General features: G+C 32.1%; 1 protein-coding gene across 1 annotated transcript in view; it reads right to left on the bottom strand.

Annotated features, from left to right (window-relative positions):
- The window catches only part of LOC149806280 (uncharacterized), a 386,203-nt gene that overhangs the window by 43,046 nt on the left and 326,217 nt on the right, over positions 1–16,940 (bottom strand). The window contains exons 49-51 of the mRNA XM_089935557.1: positions 10,316–10,412; positions 4,683–4,770; positions 1,539–1,700 (exon numbers count right to left, since the gene is read on the bottom strand). Of these exons, the coding sequence (XP_089791683.1) occupies positions 1,539–1,700; positions 4,683–4,770; positions 10,316–10,412 (347 nt within the window). The remainder of the gene's footprint in view (positions 1–1,538; positions 1,701–4,682; positions 4,771–10,315; positions 10,413–16,940) is intronic.

Below are 16,940 nucleotides of genomic sequence, written 5' to 3'. Positions count from 1 at the left end.
ATTATTTTCCATCTCTGCAACTTTAAGCACCAAAGTACTTTGTTCATACATAGTATACACTATTTTCCATCTCTGCAACTTTAAGCACCAAAGTACTTTGTTTATACATAGTATACATTATTTTCCATCTCTGCAACTTTAAGCATGAAACACCAGAGGTCTCAAACACACGACTCATGAGCAACATGCAACTTGCCAAGCCCACAAAATGATTGGCATCACAAGGTGTCATGAATAATAGCTCAGAAGCTCCAAGTTATGACACTAAAATGGCACTCATTCCAGGTAATTTTTAGTTAAATCCATTACAGATTATTACTATGGCAACAATTGGTATGTGGCAACAATTGGTCTCTAACCAGTAATGTCTATTGAATACAACAATTCCAACAGATAGTGATTATTGATTTTAGTCAATGTCTGCATGTAGGAATATCATGACAAATGTTTTGGCAAGTTGAGTGATATTCCATCCCTGACATAATGTTAAAGGTCAAAGTTCATGACCAGCATGACATAATTTTTGGCAAGTTTAGTGATATTCCATCCCTGACATAATGTTAAAGGTCAAAGTTCATGACCAGCATGACATAATGTTTGGCAAGTTTAGTGATATTCCATCCATGACATAAGGTTAAAGGTCAAAGTTCATGACCAGCCTTGTGAATATTTTACCTCAAATGCAGAAGAACATATCTGAAACTAATCTGACATGTTGGATTTTCTCTCAAGTATCTGACATGGTTTTAATAATCAGCAGTTAAAAAGAAAGGTGGAAACAAACACACTACTTGTTTATTTGTATCAATTCTTATTGGCCAGTTTGTCAAGTTTATGGTAACTATATCTGACTGCAGATTTCCGTTGTCTGATCACATCTGAAAGCTCCTGGTGCTAGTAAGGTCTTTATCAAATTTTGTTAAAATGTTAAGAGTTTGCAAAAATTTGTTCAGTTTTAATAAAAACATCTATATATAGTAGCAAATTGGCACAATTTATATAAAGCTGAAATATATTAATGCCAGAATAATTTCTATAAATCTTTGCCGAACTCATGAAGTGGCCATAGAGAAGCTTTTACTTTAAGGTTTACCTATTCTATAAGGTAGAAATACATGAGAGAAGATCCTGAGCATTGATACAAATTGTTTAGGTGATGCTTAAAATTTCATTCATTGGTGGTAAAGAGGTTGTGTTTAAAGGTTTCATATGTAAAGGTGGAATGATATCAAAATCATAAGGCAGTTCCTGTAAAACTTGGTAGAAATTATTCAAGCAGTTTTTTAATAAAAAGAAGATAGTGAATGTTGATCAAGAAACATATGACACATGGTCTTGCAACCAGGTAAGCTAATAATTGATCCTATCAAGTGATCAGTAGTGGATAGTTTAATAGTTTACCCTAAATTCTTTCACCCAAATCATCAGCACATTTAAAAAAATTTATTGTGCATTCAACTTTCACATATTATTCTGTATGCTTTAAATGAATTGTTGGAGACTTAGACATTGTATGAATCTGATAGTTGGATACTCACTTTTACACTGTGACACAGATGTTGACCCACTTTGTTGTGTGAATGACTTTGGTTCTACACATATTATACACATGGTCTGTCCTGTCAGATGCTGGTATGTTCCAGTGTCACATTCTACACAGCTTCCAGGAGACTCTCCCTTGGTGCCAGCTGGACATGACACTGCAGAAATTCAGTGAACAAACATTTTTAGTACATTTTGACAACACATCAGATATCACCAGGTTTTGTTTTATATGACATCTTCATATTATAATACATAAAACCATATTTCTGACTGATTCTGCAGAGCCAAAAATAATGACTATTTTGTCCCAAAAATATGCTAAAATATTTATTTCAGGGTCCAAAAAGAAAACAAAATTTAAAAAAATACAAATTCAAGCAACCAAACTAACAAATATGCGATCAGGCTATTCCTTAAGTTATAAATCAAAGTAATTATACTTTACATGTACAACAGTTATTGAAAACCGATATTACTTGCCCAATTTCATCTGTTTTCAGCATACCAAAGAATTGAAAATATCAACAATTTAACATGTGAAGTGAAACAATGTCTTAATACCTAACATCATCTACTAAATATAGATCTAGAAAAGACTGGTTGATCAGTTTATCATTAAACAGAAACAAAAAGAAAATAGATATAATTAGATTAATCTTGATTGCAATTTTCTACATAATTAAATCTTCAGTGAAGTTTGGTAATGAGTAGGAGAGTAGATGGTTGGACCTGAATATTACTGACAGAACCAATAAGCTGTTCTGAGTTTGTGCAGTCTGGTATAGAAACTTATGCTCACAGGCAACTAATGTTTTGTGCGATTTGAATGTGTGGTTGTATACACCATTTAAAAGAATGAATAGTGTAACATGGTTCTAATAAGAAAGTCATTTTTCCATTTTCCAAAAGTGGTATTAGTCCATCTCTCCTGACTTATCATTGCATAATAACAAATTGTGTCCTAAAACATTGTTGATCAGAAAAAATTATTCTAAAATAATGCCAAAAAGTTATAAGGCATCAAAAGTTATTTGGAAGAAAGATTCTACAAATAAACTGTGTTCAAAGATATATGGAAAATAAGGTAACATTGTCAGGTATCAATATGTACATCAGTCAACTGACAATACTAATTTATAGTGTTAAGTTTCAATATGTACATCAGTCAACTGCCAATATTAATTTATAGTTTAAAATTCATTTAAACCTGTGACTTTGATCAATTTCATTCATTCAATATTGAAATTATTAAAACTGGTTTTTAAAAAATGAGTTCACAAAACACTGCAATTATTCAGCTTGTTTGTCAAATTTCACTATGTGTTAATTTATTTTTATAATACTTTAAACATGATCTATCTCTGGTTCTCTGTGATAGTTAATTTGAAGGTGATCACTGTTGAATGAATAATGTAGCGGTTTCAATTTTTATTCCTATTTACATGCATGCTTCCTAAGTGTTATCAGGCCAATGATTAGATGGTCTTGTGTATGTAATTCTGTGATGCCTACTTGACTGAAATACTAAAACAGGATTTACCTTTCAGGTACAGTTTGGGTGTGTATTATCTACCATTTGGGTACAGTTTTGGTATGTGCTACCAACCTTTTGGGTACAGTTTGTGCATTTCCTACCTTTCTAGATACAGCCTGAGTGTGTCATCTAACTTTTTGGTACAATTTGAGTGTGTGTTATCTACTTTTAGGGTACAGTTTGGATGTGTTGTCTACCTTTTAGGTATTTTAGGTACAGTTTGGCTGTGTTATCTACCATTTGGGTACAGTTTGGGAGTGTGTTATCTACCTTTTGCACGTAGTTTGGGTGTGTTATCTGCCTTTTGGGTACAGTTTGGGTGTGTATTATCTACCTATTGAGTTCAGTTTGGGTGTATGTTATCTATCTTTTGAGAACAGTTTAAGTGTGTTATCTACCTTTTGGGTTCAGTTTGGGTGTGTGTTACCTACAGTTGGGTACAGTTTTGGCATGTGTTACCAATTTGTTTGATACAGTTTGTATGTGTTTTGTCTACCTTTTGGGTATAATTTGGGTGCAAGTTATTCTAACTTTTGAATACAGTTTGTGTGTGTGTTCCCTAAATTTTGGGTGCAATTTGTGTGTATGCTATCAACCTTTTGGGTACAGATTTGGTGCATGTTACCTACCTTTTGGGTATAGTTTGGGTGTATGTTACCTTCTGCATACAGTTCAGGTGTGTGCTGGCTACCATTTTGGACACAGTTTGATTATGTGTTATCTATCATTTGGGTACAGTTTGCATATGTGTTATTTATCATTTGGATACAGTTTGGGTTTATGTTAACTTTATACTACAGTCAATTCATAATATATAAATGTGATGATTGATGATGTATGAACCAGACTTTGTTTTCTTGGCTTTCATACCTTTTAGGAAAGAATCTGAATTCCTTGGCTTTGTCTTTGTCCATGAGATCTGTCTTTATGTTCAGGCAAGTGTATAAACTTGGCAAACCATGTGTAATCTCTGCTACTGACACCACTGGGTTCAGACAAGTACATGTCCTGCCACAGCTTACATTAGCAGTGGTTTATTCAAAAAGTAGAATATTGTTTTCTGAGTTTTAAATCTTTTCTTACTGCCTCTATGGGTAACATTACAAAGGTGTTTTTTTTCTTCAAGGATATCCTCATGGAACTTAAGAGTCTAATAATAACATAGCAAACCTCACACATGATACTGAATCTTCCACAATTTTAGTGTTATTTTTTTACAGAAAAAAGCTTAACAATAGCAAGACTTCATATGTGCACATTTTGCCTTAAATTTTCTATAACTTTGATGACATAAATTTTAGGATGTTTTTTTCTGTAACAGATTGCTCTTTTTGCAATGTATGAATGACCTTTCAGAGGATGTATGTTTTATTCATGCTGTAAAGTAAAATGATTTCTGAATTTTACTGAAGATTCATCCTCTCACCTTTTGTTGGAAAAGATTGGATTTTTAGTCTTTATTATTGTTACTTTGAAGTTGACACCATGTATACAATCAGCAAACTAACAATTGTTGTGATTTTTAGATCTAATAAGTATTTCAATCCAAAACCTAATTTATATTTCTTATATTGGACATTAAAGAAATCAAAACTTTAGATACCACATCCATTCTGTGTCAGATTTTGTCCTGCATTGCAAATTACAGTTATCTTTGGGTCAGTCGTAGTCCTCAAACTCAATGACAAGGCCTGAAAAAGACAGAATGAAAAACCATTTAAATTGTTAAAAGGAATGCACAAATCTATGCATTTATCCATCCCCCCAAAATTTGTTTAACTTTCTAAATTTTTCATGATTCACAGAAACCCAAAATTTAATTGTTCAATGACTTCCCATGCAGTACTTTTTTAATGAAAATGGAATTTTCTCCATATATTATGGTATTTATTGCTGCACCAATAAGTACAAATTAGTCAAAGAATACAGCATGCAAATAATTGCATTTATCAACATGTCATTATTGTTAATAAGTATTGCATCATCTGATAACTGTTTGATGCATAAAACTGTCTCCAAATTTATTTATTATCTTTTTTTGGAAACTACACAAATAGCGAAAGACCTGAATTTACAAAACTAATCTATTCATTAATGCTTCCTATTCATCCAGCTTAATTCAAGAAGTTTTAAAAAGAAATGCAAGAAATATTACAACAAATTCAAGAACTTTCCAAAAAAAAAAAAAAAAATTTAAAAATTCAAGTAGTCTTCAAAGCGAACCCTCAGATTCAAGGGTTTACAAGGTTGTACAGACTATGCTCTCATGTAACTTCCAGAGTAGCAGTGTGTGTGTGTGTGTGTGTATATATATATATATATATATATATATATATATATATATATATATATATATATATGTATGTATATATATATATCATGTACACTGATACATGATGCAAAGTGTAATTCAAGTTCACTTTTATCATGGATCTTACAGGAGAATGTTTGATAACTTTGACAATTTTTAAATAATAATAAATAATACCATGATATGAGTTGGAGAATTTTTCATTCATACTAAATAGATTTAACATAGGGTCTTACTACAGCCTATAATACAGGATAGAATAAGGCAATACATCAACAGCATTTATTGTCTCAAGACACCTCATCTTGAGAAACCTGTGCATTATATACATATATATTGTTATGTATATTTGGTTTAATTGAATTGTTTGTCTGATATTTTTTATTTTTTATTTTATACTATTACAGCTATTGTAATGTAATGTTGTTTATTGGACTTGATTTTTCAAAAATAGAAATAAGTTCAGTTCTGTTTGATCTGATTTTTTAAAATTTTCATTGGTAAACACCTAATAATAGAACCACTATATCTAGTTTCTGACCTTGATTCAGAACCAGTGACAGTTTTATTAAACAACTTTATTTTAATTTTTTAAAATTTTTTCTCAGAGTAAGAATTATTAATGTAAGTCAAGGCCATACCTGGACAATGTGCATACCTGGACAATGTGATATTTTTCATGTAATAAACTTCCATTTCTAGAAGGCTGAGTCCCATCCAGGAATATGTTTTGTGTCTTAGTTAGACTTATTACTAATGTTTTGAGAAAGAATTATCAGTTGTGCCTTAACACATGAGACGTCAAGTTGGTTATGTTGTGTCCATTTTGGGGTAATTATTTTAGTTTCTTCAAATTATTTTGAATTCAATGGATCCTTTTCCCTTGAAATACTAGTGCTCAAAATTAATTTTTGGACAAGGACATTTATCAAAATTTATACAGAATTAAAAAATTGGAATAATATTTTCTGTGATTCGACAAGAGACTGTTGACATTGCTGCACTTTGCTGACAATTAATGATGTCATCGTCTTCCATTTTGGATTTCATCAGGATTTGAACTCAGCATCATTCAGGACTTTTTATTACTAGGACTTCTGTTTTTTAATTCTTGGATTACTTTTGGAGTTGATTCATAAAACCGTAAATTCTTTTTTTAATATTTTTTCACTTGATATTCTAGGGAAATAAATTATTTGTTAAATTTTACAAAGCTTGTTGTCTTCACCTTTTTACTGTTACTTTTTGTAAATGCCTAGACTCATAACAATATATAGATATTGGAGAATTGGTCAGTTGACCAAATAAGCTTCTTCTATAAAAAGAGTCATTATTATAATTATTATTATTACATTTACCCTCTTTTTCTTAAGCTATGACATGTTGGAAATAAGATAATGTGATTAGTTTAAAAACAACCAGTATATTATGTATTTACATGGTAGTACATCAGTGTGTTATGACTAGTATATTATAAATGTATTTACATGGTAGTACATCAGTGTGTTATAACTAGGATGTTATGTATTTTCATGGTAGTACATCAGTGTGTTATAACAAGTATATTGTGTATTTTCATTGTAGTACTTCAGTGTGTTATGACTAGTACATTATGTATTTACATGGTAGTACATCAGTGTGTAGTGACTAGTATATTATGTATTTTCATGGTAGTACATCAGTGTGTTATGACCAGTACATTACGTATTTACATGATAGTACATCAGTGTGTTATGACCAGTACATTATGTATTTACATGGTAGTACATCAGTGTGTTATTACCAGTATATTACGTATTTACAAGGTAGTACATCAGTGTGTAGTGACTAGTATGTAATGTATTTTCTTGGTAGTACATCAGTGTGTTATGACCAGTACATTATGTATTTACATGGTAGTACATCAGTGTGTAGTGACTAGTATATTATGTATTTTCATGGTAGTACATCAGTGTGTTATGACCAGTACATTACGTATTTACATGATAGTACATCAGTGTGTTATGACCAGTACATTATGTATTTACATGGTAGTACATCAGTGTGTTATGACTAGTATATTATGTATTTTCATGGTAGTACATCAGTGTGTTATGACCAGTACATTACGTATTTACATGGTAGTACATCAGTGTGTAGTGACTAGTACATTATGTATTTACATGGTAGTACATCAGTGTGTAGTGACTAGTATGTAATGTATTTTCATGGTAGTAAATCAGTGTGTAGTGACTAGTACATTATGTATTTACATGGTAGTACATCAATGTGTTATGACCAGTACATTATGTATTTACATGGTAGTACATCAGTGTGTTATGACTAGTATATTATAAATGTATTTACATGGTAGTACATCAGTGTGTTATGACCAGTACATTATGTATTTACATGGTAGTACACCAGTGTGTTATGACTAGTACATTATGTATTTTCATGGTAGTAAATCAGTGTGTAGTGACTAGTATATTATGTATTTTCATGGTAGTACATCAGTGTGTTATGACCAGTACATTATGTATTTTCATGGTAGTACATCAGTGTGTTATGACTAGTATATTATGTATTTTCATGGTAGTACATCAGTGTGTAGTGATTGGTACATTATGTATTTTCATGGTAGTAAATCAGTGTGTTATGACTAGTACATTATGTATTTTCATGGTAGTACATCAGTGTGTTATGACTAGTACATTATGTATTTTCATGGTAGTAAATCAGTGTGTAGTGACTAGTATATTATGTATTTTCATGGTAGTACATCAGTGTGTTATAACAAGTATATTGTGTATTTTCATTGTAGTACTTCAGTGTGTTATGACTAGTACATTATGTATTTTCATGGTAGTACATCAGTGTGTAGTGACTAGTATATTATGTATTTTCATGGTAGTACATCAGTGTGTAGTGACTAGTATATTATGTATTTTCATGGTAGTACATCAGTGTGTTATGACCAGTACATTATGTATTTACATGGTAGTACATCAGTGTGTTATGACTAGTATATTATAAATGTATTTACATGGTAGTACATCAGTGTGTTATGACCAGTACATTATGTATTTACATGGTAGTACATCAGTGTGTTATGACTAGTACATTATGTATTTTCATGGTAGTAAATCAGTGTGTAGTGACTAGTATATTATGTATTTTCATGGTAGTACATCAGTGTGTTATAACAAGTATATTGTGTATTTTCATTGTAGTACTTCAGTGTGTTATGACTAGTTCATTATGTATTTTCATGGTAGTACATCAGTGTGTAGTGACTAGTATATTATGTATTTTCATGGTAGTACATCAGTGTGTAGTGACTAGTATATTATGTATTTTCATGGTAGTACATCAGTGTGTTATGACCAGTACATTATGTATTTACATGGTAGTACATCAGTGTGTTATGACTAGTATATTATAAATGTATTTACATGGTAGTACATCAGTGTGTTATGACCAGTACATTATGTATTTACATGGTAGTACATCAGTGTGTCATGACTAGTACATTATGTATTTTCATGGTAGTAAATCAGTGTGTAGTGACTAGTATATTATGTATTTTCATGGTAGTACATCAGTGTGTTATGACCAGTACATTATATATTTACATGGTAGTACATCAGTGTGTTATGACTAGTATATTATGTATTTTCATGGTAGTACATCAGTGTGTAGTGATTGGTACATTATGTATTTTCATGGTAGTAAATCAGTGTGTTATGACTAGTACATTATGTATTTTCATGGTAGTACATCAGTGTGTTATGACTAGTACATTATGTATTTTCATGGTAGTAAATCAGTGTGTAGTGACTAGTATATTATGTATTTTCATGGTAGTACATCAGTGTGTAGTGACTAGTATATTATGTATTTTCATGGTAGTACATCAGTGTGTAGTGACTAGTACATTATGTATTTTCATGGTAGTACATCAGTGTGTTATGACTAGTACATTATGTATTTTCATTGTAGTAAATCAGTGTGTAGTCACTAGTATATTATGTATTTTCATGGTAGTACATCAGTGTGTAGTGACTAGTATATTATGTATTTTCATGGTAGTAAATCAGTGTGTAGTGACTAGTACATTATGTATTTTCATGGTAGTACATCAGTGTTATGACTAGTACATTATGTATTTTCATGGTAGTAAATCAGTGTGTAGTGACTAGTACATTATGTATTTTCATGATAGTAAATCAGTGTGTAGTGACTAGTACATTATGTATTTTCATGGTAGTACATCAGTGTTATGACTAGTACATTATGTATTTTCATGGTAGTAAATCAGTGTGTAGTGACTAGTACATTATGTATTTTCATGATAGTAAATCAGGGTGTAGTGACTAGTATATTATGTATTTTCATGGTAGTACATCAGTGTTATGACTAGTACATTATGTATTTTCATGGTAGTACATCAGTGTGTTATGACTAGTACATTATGTATTTACATGGTAGTACATCAGTGTTATGACTAGTATATTATGTATTTTCATGGTAGTACATCAGTGTGTTATGACCAGTACATTACGTATTTACATGATAGTACATCAGTGTGTTATAACTAGTACATTATATATTTTCATGGTAATAAATCAGTGTGTAGTGACTAGTATATTATGTATTTTCATGGTAGTACATCAGTGTGTTATGACCAATACAGGTTTTACACAGGGCCTTACCACACCACTCTACAACAGGACAGGTTTTACACAGGGCCTTACTACACCACTCTAAGACAGGACAGGTTTTACACAGGGCCTTACAACACCACTCTAAGACAGGACAGAATAAGGGGTGTAGGAGTAAGATCCATTAGAATCAAACATATTTTAAATACAGCTATTGTGGTGATCTGTCATTCTTGTTTGGAGCAAATTTAGTTAGATTAGGACATGATTATATAATATTACCCCTTCTTCAACATTGAATGGTACTGGGTCCTGTAAAGTTTCAATCAGGACACTCTCTGCTGACCTCTGGCTTCCATCTGTTTCATTTAAAACTGATCTGAAATGTAAGCAGGAATGTCATGGTATTAACTAAAATTAGAAACTAGTATGTTTTAAATAATTTACCTTCAGAGTTAATGACAATTAAATTGTGAGTAACTGGAAAAAATGTATTGTGATGGATAATGCTAATTGTATTTGTTTTAACTGTGCATTTCTCTTTTTAACAAGGGGCCAAAGTGGGCCTCAGAATGCTCATCTGTCTGATATTGACCTGAAAGCAAAATGAAAGTGTTTTTGGCCAAGAAATTTCAATCAATGAGAAGCTTTCTGTAGACACTGTTTCCAAGGATAAGACTGCATATTTTATGAAAACAATTGTTTCAATGCTCGTCAGTTTTTATATCTTATCTGTATCTTTGATACTAATATCATTTGTCAGATATTGCAAAGCCTTTACAACAAGACATATTCTTGCACAGTTGGTTGAATCCTGCTAAAAGTTCCATTGTTAGTTGCACCAATTATATCTGACAGCAGCTTGGCATCATTTTGTACCTCAGAATGTTCTGGACAGTGGGGGTGGTGGTTTCAGACCAATTTTGGGGGCTATATGGTTGAAATGTGCTGGTGGTAGAGCCTGTCATTGAACTTAGCCTTGGTAAATGAAACGTTTAATTAAATAAAATTATATAATTAATATTATTTGGCACTAATATCTTCTTTATTTTTGTGGCAATTTTACATGCATGATAATATAAGATGATAAATAATATACTGAAGCAAAACTGTTTGGCCATTACTTAATTGTAAAATGTGTGGATGCATATTTTAGAGTTCAAATTTGGCTTTACTTAATTGTAAAATGTGTGGATGCATATTTTAGAGTTCATGTTGGTGTTGGCCATTACTTAATGGTAAAATGTGAGGATGCATATTTTAGAGTTCATGTTGGCCTTTACTTAATGGTAAAATGTGTGGATGCATATTTTAGAGTTCATGTTGGCCTTTACTTAATTGTAAAATGTGTGGATGCATATTTTAGAGTTCATGTTGGTGTTGGCCTTTACTTAATGGTAAAATGTGTGGATGCATATTTTAGAGTTCATGTTGGCCTTTACTTAATTGTAAAATGTGTGGATGCATATTTTAGAGTTCATGTTGGTGTTGGCCTTTACTTAATGGTAAAATGTGAGGATGCATATTTTAGAGTTCATGTTGGCCTTTACTTAATTGTAAAATGTGTGGATGCATATTTTAGAGTTCATGTTGGTGTTGGCCATTACTTAATGGTGAAATGTGTGGATGCATATTTTAGAGTTCATGTTGGCCTTTACTTAATGGTAAAATGTGTGGATGCATATTTTAGAGTTCATGTTGGTGTTGGCCTTTACTTAATGGTAAAATGTGAGGATGCATATTTTAGAGTTCATGTTGGCCTTTACTTAATTGTAAAATGTGTGGATGCATATTTTAGAGTTCATGTTGGTGTTGGCCATTACTTAATGGTGAAATGTGTGGATGCATATTTTAGAGTTCATGTTGGCCTTTACTTAATGGTAAAATGTGTGGATGCATATTTTAGAGTTCATGTTGGTGTTGGCCTTTACTTAATGGTAAAATGTGTGGATGCATATTTTACAGTTCATGTTGGTGTTGGCCTTTACTTCATGGTAAAATGTGTGGATGCATATTATAGAGTTCATGTTGGCCTTTACTTAATGGCAAAATGTGTGGATGCATAGAGTTCATGTTGGTGTTGGCCTTTACTTAATGGTAAAATGTGTGGATGCATATTGTAGAGTTCATGTTGGCCTTTACTTAATGGTAAAATGTGTGGATGCATATTTTAGAGTTTATGTTGGTGTTGGCCTTTACTTAATGGTAAAATGTGTGGATGCATATTTTACAGTTCATGTTGGCCTTTACTTAATGGTAAAATGTGTGGATGCATATTTTAGAGTTCAAGTTGGCCTTTACTGAATGGTAAAATGTGTGGATGCATATTTTAGAGTTCATGTTGGTGTTGGCCTTTACTTAATGGTAAAATGTGTGGATGCATATTTTACAGTTCATGTTGGCCTTTACTTAATTGTAAAATGTGTGGATGCATATTTTAGAGTTCATGTTGGTGTTGGCCTTTACTTCATGGTAAAATGTGTGGATGCATATTGTAGAGTTCATGTTGGCCTTTACTTAATGGTAAAATGTGTGGATGCATATTTTAGAGTTTATGTTGGTGTTGGCCTTTACTTAATGGTAAAATGTGTGGATGCATATTTTACAGTTCATGTTGGCCTTTACTTAATGGTAAAATGTGTGGATGCATATTTTAGAGTTCAAGTTGGCCTTTACTGAATGGTAAAATGTGTGGATGCATATTTTAGAGTTCATGTTGGTGTTGGCCTTTACTTAATGGTAAAATGTGTGGATGCATATTTTAGAGTTCATGTTGGCCTTTACTTAATTGTAAAATGTGTGGATGCATATTTTAGAGTTCATGTTGGTGTTGGCCTTTACTTAATGGTAAAATGTGTGGATGCATATTTTAGATTTCATGTTGGCCTTTACTTAATGGTAAAATGTGTGGATGCATATTTTACAGTTCATGTTGGTGGTGGCCTTTACTTAATGGTAAAATGTGTGGATGCATATTTTAGAGTTCATGTTGGTGTTGGCCTTTACTTAATGGTAAAATGTGTGGATGCATATTTTAGAGTTCATGTTGGCCTTTACTTAATGGTAAAATGTGTGGATGCATATTTTAGAGTTCATGTTGGCCTTTACTTAATGGTAAAATGTGTGGATGCATATTTTAGAGTTCATGTTGGTGTTGGCCTTTACTTACCGTATTTTCTGGCCTACAAGTCGATGCGGAGTATAAGTCGAATTGACCAATTTTGTAAATTTTCCATCCTTCGTCCATATATAAGTCGATTCGGAGTATAAGACGAGGCCAGGTCAATAACTTGGCTTTGTATTTTATACCAGTAACTGCCGGTTCCATGAATATTGATGGTATCATTGTATGATATTCCATATTACTGGCAATCGTGAAATTGCATTACCGATGCTAACATGCTTGTGATTTTACTTCTGAACTGCTATATTTTGTTATCAATTGACACAGCTGAATAAACAGTCCATGCTTGTTTTATTATAATTGAAAGCACATCCATGTTGTAGTTCATTTTATTACCTGTAGTTACGAACGTAACTTATACCAACTTTTCTATCGTAAGTTTGAAAGTCACGGACTTCGTTAAATCGATTCGTATATATATATATACATATACTATTTTTTAAGTGTTTGTTCTGTTTGGACTTGGATATAATTAACATTTTATTACTAATCTATTCAATGATATACCCCACTATTATCTTTATCGGTGAGTTTGAATACAAAGTAATGGGTATGATCTCTTGTCCTTATAACAAATTTTGTATGGACAATGACTTCAATAAAATGTTGACAGATTTTGATTTCCCTAAAAAAGCCTCATTTCCCTACTGGCAGCCTCGCTGATTTGACCTATTCTGTCGATTCTTGCCCTCAATCTGGTTTCAATTATAGCCAAAGCGCTAAGCATGTTTAATTACCATGTAAATAACACTGCATAGCCATGTGGTTGTTGTGACAATGTACATCGTAATTAAAACAAGAATGAATTGTTGATTTAGAGGTGTTTATTGATAATGGAATATAGTAGGCTCGTAATACATGAGGATTATCACAATCGTCAGGTAACTCAAAATACCGTCCTTTTTCTCTTTGCAAAAGCTACAAATAAAAACCGCCCTGAATACAAGGACGATCTTGTACGCAGACAAATTTTTTCATCTCTCACTCTCTCTCTCTCTCTCGTGCGCACACACACAAGCACGCGCGCGCTCACAATATATCTGATTTTAGTTTAGTTTAAACCATATTTGTTTTAATTATAATATCCATTGCAACAAGAGCCACGTTGCTGTGCATGCTATGATTATTCCTTCCAGTTGAAACCAGTCTTGAGTGCAAGATTCAACAGATGAGATAAACTCAGTGAGGCTAACAATAGGGAAATAAGGCAATTCATAGGGAAATCAGAAATGTGAAGAAAATGAGGAGACAGAAAACAAAAGTTGCAAACAAAAAATAAATAAAAATACTTTTCATTATACTTTAACATATCTGTGAAATCCCACCGTTCTCTTCAGCGAACTTTACAACTTCCAGCTTAAAAGCCGCTGTATAAGACTTGCGTGATTTGACGGGAGGCATTGTGAGATAAGTTGTATGATTTGTACAGGGATATTTATATGAATGATTATGACTGAAAAGATTGATCAAAATATACCGAACTCATTAAAATGTGCCCGTACTATAGCAATGAAAACAATGCCCATGGCTAAATTCATTATTTACATCTAGAGAAGGGAGTGGGCATCATTTCCTGTTGTACTTAATCCCATTGATATTAAAAACGGGTAGCGTAATTGATGCGGATTAATGATAAAGAACAATGGGGTACCGGCAATATGGTAACTAGTATCGGTAGCTAAAGCCAATATCAAGGTCTCAACAATTGCGGCAACTGGCTTTGATTGTTGTTGGAAACCAAAGACCAATTTATCAACAACCGGCATAATCAAAGAAAGACACCAAATCGTCAGCTGGTTAAGAATGAATAGAGGTGAAGTGTTGACATTACAATTTGCTTTAAACTGAATTGCGAAACTAAAAATCATCGATCAATGATGATCTATGAGTACTGGTAGTCCATCTATATATCTGATTTTAGTGTAGTTTAAACCTAATTTATCTGAGAAACTTTGTCAAATACAATTAGAAACATATGATTTGGGGGATTCAGTAGAATGCATGATCTACATTATTTTATAAATAATCATAGAACGCTCAAGTTAATATGGATTACATCCCTTTGTAGGATCAATTGGATCAATCAAAAAGCTATGCCGGTAATTGCTCACGTGTGTCCAACATTATACTGGAAAATCAAATATTAATGGACCAGTTATTTCATATCTTTTTTTTTTAGGAACAAACAATATGCTTTGAATTAGTACAGTACACTATAGAGTATAGACTGTAAGTGTGCTATGCGGCCCGGTGAAGTTTTTACCAGTATTGTAAATTGTTTTCTTTTATTTTATGTTTGAGAAATAAGAAAAAACACGCAGAATGCAAAATAAATAATGACAAAACTTACAAATATAAACGCAGTCATATTAGTTTATGACAATTTATTGACAAAGTAATTTAACATGAATTTGTACTTCTATGTGACCTGTTTTCAATTATGCCGATTATAGAGCAATGTCAATAGCATACCGGATACTGTAATCTATATATAAGTCGATGCAATTTCAATGACACAATCCATATATAAGTCGATTTGGAGTATAAGACGAAGACCGAACTTTCAAGTCAAAAATTATCGACTTATACGCCGGAAAATACGGTAATTGTAAAATGTGTGGATGCATATTTTAGAGTTCATGTAGGCCTTTACTTATTTGTAAAATGTGTGGATGCATATTTTAGATTTCATGTTGGCCTTTACTTAATTGTAAAATGTGTGGATGCATATTTTAGAGTTCATGTTGGTGTTGGCCTTTACTTAATGGTAAAATGTAGGGATGCATATTTTAGAGTTCATGTTGGTGTTGGCCTTTACTTAATGGTAAAATGTGTGGATACATATTTTAGAGTTCATGTTTTGCAGATCATTTTGTCACTTAAATAACCCTGACAGTAAGGCATTAAATATTCTTCTATAAGTTAGACAAATTTTAAATATGGAATTAGACAGAAACATGTATTATCAACATGGAAAACATCTGTTTGGGTGAGGTGATGGTCCAACAGCAAATGCAACATCATCTTCAACTAAAAATTGCTTAATATACACTTTAGTTTCATAACTCCCAGTTCAGTTTCAAAAACTGCAGTTGTACACTCCATGGATGATAACCCATATGAAATAATTAGGTGGATTCCACCTGGAACTTAAGGCGGAATCTGCCTAAAATGTTAAAAATCTGGTTAATACAAAGGCAGACATGGAAAATTGGAGAAATCAAAGATGAATCCATCTAGAGTCGGTCTAACTCTAAGATGGACTTTTGTCAAATTCCTGCTATAAATACATCATTAGGCATAATTTTGGACTTGGTTGATTTTCCACCCACCATCTAGGTGGAATTAGGAACTTAGTCACTGGCATCTATTATATGAAAGGAGGAATCTGGACTTAGTTTATTTTCTAACCAACATCTAGGCGGAATGAAGAACTTAGTCATTTACATCACTTAAATAAGGCATAATTAGGACTTGGCTTTTGTGTGTCTGTAAAGTTAAATGACTGAAAATATAGTGATATTTTGTGATTGTAATATCACTGACATTTCAATAAAAATATCAATAAGATATAATAACATTTAATGTTTCTTGTACAATTTGAATGATTTTCAGCAGCATTTATATTTCCTGTTTCTGATAGCTGTAATTTTATTGTTTATTTTTGGCACAATTTATAACTTCTATCCACAACTTTCCTTGTTAAATTTTTTTTCAAATGTG

Source organism: Sinohyriopsis cumingii, chromosome 2, assembly GCF_028554795.1.
Source record: "Sinohyriopsis cumingii isolate HCF-2022 chromosome 2, ASM2855479v2, whole genome shotgun sequence".
Lineage (NCBI taxonomy): Eukaryota > Metazoa > Mollusca > Bivalvia > Unionida > Unionidae > Sinohyriopsis > Sinohyriopsis cumingii.
The sequence above is the reverse complement of the archived record's forward strand: the minus strand, read 5'-3'. Positions and strand labels throughout refer to the sequence as shown.